Source organism: Lepisosteus oculatus, chromosome 4, assembly GCF_040954835.1.
Source record: "Lepisosteus oculatus isolate fLepOcu1 chromosome 4, fLepOcu1.hap2, whole genome shotgun sequence".
In the NCBI taxonomy this organism is placed as follows: Eukaryota; Metazoa; Chordata; class Actinopteri; order Semionotiformes; family Lepisosteidae; genus Lepisosteus; species Lepisosteus oculatus.
The window spans coordinates 15,861,808-15,867,807 of NC_090699.1; the positions used below are offsets into that span (position 1 = coordinate 15,861,808).

The 6,000-nt window shown below is 67.3% G+C and overlaps 1 protein-coding gene across 2 annotated transcripts in view; it reads right to left on the reverse strand.

The window, feature by feature from the left end:
• Window positions 1-5,610, reverse strand: part of srcap (Snf2-related CREBBP activator protein) — a 29,103-nt gene extending 23,493 nt beyond the window's left edge. The window contains exons 1-5 of one of the 2 annotated variants that reach the window (XM_069187997.1): window positions 3,526-5,610; window positions 2,787-2,825; window positions 1,776-2,027; window positions 920-1,105; window positions 284-424 (exon numbers count right to left, since the gene is read on the reverse strand). In XM_069187997.1, coding sequence (XP_069044098.1) covers window positions 284-424; window positions 920-1,105; window positions 1,776-2,027; window positions 2,787-2,825; window positions 3,526-5,526 — 2,619 coding nt within the window. In that variant the 5' untranslated portion in view covers window positions 5,527-5,610. The remainder of the gene's footprint in view (window positions 1-283; window positions 425-919; window positions 1,106-1,775; window positions 2,028-2,786; window positions 2,826-3,525) is intronic. The other variant, XM_069187998.1, reaches the window with a different exon arrangement.
• Window positions 5,611-6,000: the final 390 nt, after the last annotated feature.

Genomic DNA, 6,000 nt, shown 5'->3' on the forward strand with positions numbered 1-6,000 from the left:
GAGAGAGGGGTTCATACAGACACACTGACTGGACACTACAGGACATAACTGGGAAATTCAGAGCTGCAGTCAGAGAGAGGCATGATAGGGTACTGAAACTACAACAGAGCTGCAGTGTTTCTCCCCATTAGTAGCACTACTGGCACAGTGGGACCCAGCAGTGAGTTGCAGGGGGAGACTTTTCCTCTCAGCACCAGCTACCAAATCCTGGCCCACTGCCCTGCGGCCACGACCTGTTAAGATGCTGAGGATGAGGAAGGGTGGGGGGGGCGAGTGCTGGTACCTTCTCCACGCTGCTCCAGAAGGCCCGCACCTCCTTGGCGATGGAGGAGGCGATGCGCCGCAGCTTGGCCTGCTCCTCCCGGCGAGCACGCTCCTCCTTCTGACGCAGCTCCTCGTGGTGACGCATCACCATCCGCACCACCTGAACACGACACCCAGCGTCACAGCCTGAACACACACCCCCTCCCCAGCCCCAACACCCCGCATCACGGCCTGAACACACCTCCCCAACACCCAGACACCCAGCGTCACAGCCTGAACGCACACCCCCTCCCCAGCCCCAACGCCCCGCATTACGGCCAGAGCACACCTCCCCAACACCCAGACACTCAGCATCACGGCCTGAACACACACCCCCCAGCATCACAGCCCGAACTCATCCCTCCAACCTCAACACCCTGACAGCTGGCGACACAGCCTGAACACACCCCTCCAACCTCAACACCCCAACACCCGGCGTCACAGACTGAACGCACCCCCGCAACCTCAACACCCCGACACCCAACGTCACAGCCTGAACACACCTCCCCCCCAGCCCCAACACCCAGCATCAGGGGCACATTACTGCCAGGCCCATGGACAGCCTGCGCAGACCCGCGCAGCTCCTGCCCACCAGGAAGCACTGACTGTTACAGACCTTCCTAGCAACGCCCCTCTTCCAGCGGCGCTCCTGCGCGAAGTCAGCCGACAGCCACTGCATCTCCTCACACAGGTAGTCCCAGTGCACCTTGGGTCGGCTGGGCTCCGCCACTCGGGACAGCCGCTTCAGGGACCAGAAGCCCTCACGCTTCAGAGCAGCTGTGCGGTGCTCAATCTCGGCCTCCTGTAAAGGCACAATGGGAGAGAGGCAGGGTTACCCAGAGAGAGGAGAGGGAGGAGAGAGAGGGGGGGGGGGTGGGACGCCGAGAGAGAGGAGGTAGAGAGAGAGAGAGAGAGAGAGAGAGAGAGAGGGGTGGGACGCAGAGAGAAGGAGGGAGGAGGGGTGGGACGCCGAGGGAGGGGTGGGTGGGATGCCGAGAGTGAGGGAGGAGGGGTGGGGCGCCCGAGAGAGAGGAGAGTGAGGGAGGAGGGGTGGGGCGCCCGAGAGAGAGGAGAGTGAGGGAGGAGGGGTGGGGCGCCCGAGAGAGAGGAGAGTGAGGGAGGAGGGGTGGGGCGCCCGAGAGAGAGGAGAGTGAGGGAGGAGGGGTGGGGCGCCCGAGAGAGAGGAGAGTGAGGGGAAAATCAGGTTGGGACACAGACAGAGGGAGAGGAAGGATAGCACACAGAAACTACAAAAGAGCTGCAGTGTTTCTCCCCATTAGTAGCACTACTGGCACAGTGGGACCCAGCAGTGAGTTGCAGGGGGAGACTTTTCCTCTCAGCACCAGCTACCAAATCCTGGCCCACTGCCCTGCGGCCACGACCTGTTAAGATGCTGAGGAGGCAGCGCCAAGCACCTCGTTTGTCAGCGCAGCACCTTCCACACAGCCTGCATGCAGGGCGGTCAGACTCACGTGCTTGGCCAGCTCCGCGATGTCCGAGTGGCTGCGCTCTCCCCGGGCGTGGCGCTGGGCGGAGTCGGCCGGAGAGCCCGGCGAGGAGGCAGTGGAAGGGGCCCGCTGAGGGGGGGAGATGAACTTGCCATGGGGCCCCCGCAGGGGGGTGAAGTGGCGCTCCACGGGGGGCGTCCAGCCACTGAGGCTGAAGGAGGAGGAGGAGGAAGAGGGGCGGGCCGGCGATATCCTGTCCGTGATCCACTTGTTCAGCTGCGGGAGAGAAGCCAACAGGAAAACCATCACCTTGAGAGCGGAGCACCACCACAGCAGCCCCGGCAGCCTGAGGTGTCGTGAGAGAAGTGATCCGATAGCACATGCCAGACGCCTCTCGGGGGCCGCATCACGCCACAGAACCCTTCCTGCACGCCCCGGATAACCGTGAGCGGACTGCTCTCCTCCTGAGATTTTAAAGCACGATTTTCCCAGCCGGGTTTAGATCCCCAGAATGCACGTCTTCCAAGCAGAACCACGAGGCGGCAGCGAAAAAAGTAGAAAAGGGAGACGAGACGCAGACTTGTTCCCTTCACTGCCCCAGGTAGCCGGAAGACAGGGAGACAGCGAGAATGACAGATCTCATATGACCTGCTCCAAGAGGAACTAAAGTTCTCCAGGACACCGTACGGAATAATTCAGCCGGACAATGGCAAAGTGACAATCCGGCCTGCAAGTTCCAGTCCCAGACGGAACCCTGCTGGCTCACAACCCCAGCTCTAACCCCCTGGCAAGGCCAGACAACCCGCAAGGAGACCCAGTCACTTCCCAGCTCGTATGCTCTCACCCTGACAGCCAGGCCTGGTGCACAGGACAGGTTTACTGCACATGCTGCTTATACTGAGGAGATCTATCTATCTCACTACGAGGTTTCCGCACCGCCTGCAGGACGAGCACCAGCTCCCAAAAGAAAAACTGAGAATGTCTAAAAAACAAATCTTCACTGCGCGTACAAGAACGCCCCTGCGCGACTCTTACCTTCAGGAACGTGCTCTCCCTGCCTGGCGTGCCCTGTCCCTGCCAAAACAGTCACTCTGTCATTACCCTCAGCTGCAAAACAGTCCAGAAACACAAGTCAGTCCTGGGTCTCCCACCCGCAGGCGCAGGAAGGCAGAGCCTGGCACCTCCGGGAGGGTCTGCAGCTGGTCAGCTCCGAACTGGGCTCAAACAACCTGTCCCTGCGCTGACACAAACACGCCTGCCCTGACCACTCTTCTACCAGGCAAGACAGGTGTCCCAGCGGGCTACTAACATTCCCAAACACCTGTGTGCTCTCTCTCTCAAAGGCAGACATGCTCCTTATCTTTAGAAACTGGCGATTTCAGGGTGACCCACAAACCCTGCTTGAAGGGGGCTCCCCGGGGCCAGAAGAGATCATGAGCTACCGCTGCTCGCACTGCGGGCACTGTCGCCACACCTCCTTCTGTCCCATTCGCCCCGCGACCCCACCGAGCGAGCGCGCGCACACACACAGGCGCACACTTCCTCCTCCCCAACTCGGCGCCGGCGGGAACAAGTGCTCCTCACCTCGCGCATCTCTGGGGAGACCGCCAGGACGCCCTCCTCTGGGTTTCTCGAACCCGGTCCCAGAAGCGCACGCCTAACCCTAAACCCTGGCCATGGAACACCAAGCCCCCCCCAGATTCTGCCATCACAACGGCTCGGCACCGAACAGCCCGCTTCACCCGGGCGATGACCGCGGGGCCGCGCGCCGTACCTTGGACTGTGCCGGACTGGGCTCTCCGGTTCCGAGTCCGCTGGCCTGGGCCCGGGCGGGCACCTCCACGGCAGCGCCCGGAGGCCCCGAGGCTGTGCTGTCCGCCCGGGGTTCAGCAGCACGGGCAGGGGGATCCCCGAAGGGCGGCGTGTCGGGGAGCTGCGCGGGGGCCGCAGACAGGGGCCAGGGGGACGGCCCGTCGGTCTGGAGGGGGCAGTCGGCGGCGCCCGCGGGCGTCTCCCTCGGCTTGTCGCCAGTGTCCATCGCGGGAGCAGCCACAGGCGCGGGCGGGGCGAACACCGGCCCCAGCCTGAAGACCCCGGAGCCCGTGCGCAGCTGGGGGTGCGCGGCGGCGGCGGCCGCGGGCTGGCCGGTGGCGACGGCGGGGAGCGCCGCCGGAGCAGGCAAGCCGCCGGGCCGGGTCCCCCCCGGCTGGCCAGCGGGGTCACCCGCGCTCTCCTCCGTGTGGGGCGCACTGGCAGGCGCGGAGCAGAGCGGAGGCGACGGCGACGGCGCGCGGGCGTTGACCACGCCGGCAACAACATCCAGCACCGCGGCACCCATCTCCACCTCTGACCTCCCGGGACCAACGTGCTCCGCCGGCTGCTCCGGGGAGCCCACACAGGCCACCAGCGGGTCCCCAGCGCCGGGCCCGCTGGCCCCCTCAGAAGAGTCTGCGCTCGGCAGCAGTCCTCCAGCCACGAGGCCAGGCAGGGGTTCCTCCTCTCCACTGCGGGCCTGGCCCTCCTCAGCAGGGTCTCGGGGGGCAGGCAGAGCTGGCTTCCCGTCGGGCTCCCCCTGCTGGCTGCTCTGGAGAGCGCAGCCGTCCCCATGTCCAGCACCCAGGGGAGAGCAGGGGACGCTGTGGAGGTCGTTGAGGGGGAGGCAGCAGGTGTCGTCGTGCTGGTTCACCGGGGGGTCGTTGTTGAGGACAGTCTCTGACCTGCACCCCCAGACGGAGACTGGGGAGCCCCCATCAGACGGGGAAGCCCCGGTCAGAGCCGCGCAGTCGTTGGCTCTGGCTCGGTCGCGCGGCTCGCTGCCCTCCTCCACAGGACCCGGGGCCAGCTCGGCCCGACTGGCGCACGGACCGAGGGGTTTGCCCGGGACCTGGCTGGCACTGCCCTCTGCCTGGTGGGCGCCAGGGCTCGCATCTCCACCGCCCCCGGCTCCCCTCGGGCTCCCCTGCAGCGCCGCGAGGTCATTGGTGGGCAGGCTGGCGGCGCCGTGGTCACACTCGGACTCTACTGGAGGGATCGGAAGGTCTTGGGAGGCGGCTGGGCCGTCCTCCGGGAGCGCATCCTGGCAGTGATCTGGAGCAGCAGGAGCCCCAGCCTCCGGAGCAGCCAGGCCCGCGCGCTGCCCGCCCCCCGCTGCGCCGCCTGGGTCCGCAGGGCTGCCAGCGCCTTGAGCGCCGGCCTGGTCGCCTCCCGCCTCCGCACCGGGCTGGGCGGGCTGGGGGTCCGCGCGCCCGGCAGCAGCCTCCGCGCCAGGCGCGCCGCCAGGCCCACCAGGAGCTTCTTCGCCATGAGGGCTCGGTGGCTCCTGGGCCGGGGCGGCAGCGGGGCAGCCGGACAGCGGGGCGGCCTGCTGTTCAAGTCCGTCGCCCCCGGGCCCGAGGGGGGCAGCAGCTGTGGGCGGGGGGCCGGGGTCGGCTCCCCAGCTGCTCTCGGAGGCCGGAGGCTCTCCTGTGGGGGCGGCGCCTGCTCCTCCGTGCGTCTGTCCCTCCGCAGGGGAGAGGGAGCTGCCTGGGATACCGGGACATCCCTGTGTTCCTCCGTCCTCTCTCCCGGCCCCGTCCTCATCTGCGGCAGCCCGGAGGAAGGGCCCGGGCGCCGCGTCGGCCCCGCCATCGCCGGGCCCCGCGGCGTCTCCCCCTGGGGGACTGCGCCGGCCCGCCTCCTGCAGGACCGCGTGGCCGCGAGACTCCGCCGCGTCTCTGCCCGGCTCAGGGAGGGTCTCGGCCTCCTGCGGGGCCAGGGCCGTGTCCTGCGAGTCCATGAGGCGGGCGGAGCCGGCCTGCGCGGCGGCGGCGGCGTCTCGGGGATCCCCCACCTGCTGCAGGGACTCAGCTGGCCTGGGGCCCTCGGGCTGCTCAGCCGCGGGCAGGGAGACGCACCGGGGCTCGGCTCCGTGCTGGCCAGCGCCGGTCGCGGTCTTGTCGGGGTGCGGGCAGCTCTCGGGCTCCACGGCGCCGTCGGCTTGGGGGCGGGGGCGCGTGTCCCACGGGGCGCTGCTGCTGTGCTCTCTCTCCTGTAGGGGGGGCGGCGGTGGCGGCGGCTGTGTGGCGACAGCGACGGCCTGCTGCGGGGCATGCTGGGATAGCCCGGCCTCATTCTGGACTGCCAGTCTGAGGGGCGAGGCGTCCGGAGCTGGGGACCCCTGCAGCGTCTCCCCAAAACCACCGCCGCACAACGCACCTGGAAGAGACCGCAATAGAACAAGAGCACATGAGCAGGAGAGGCATGCAGAAAG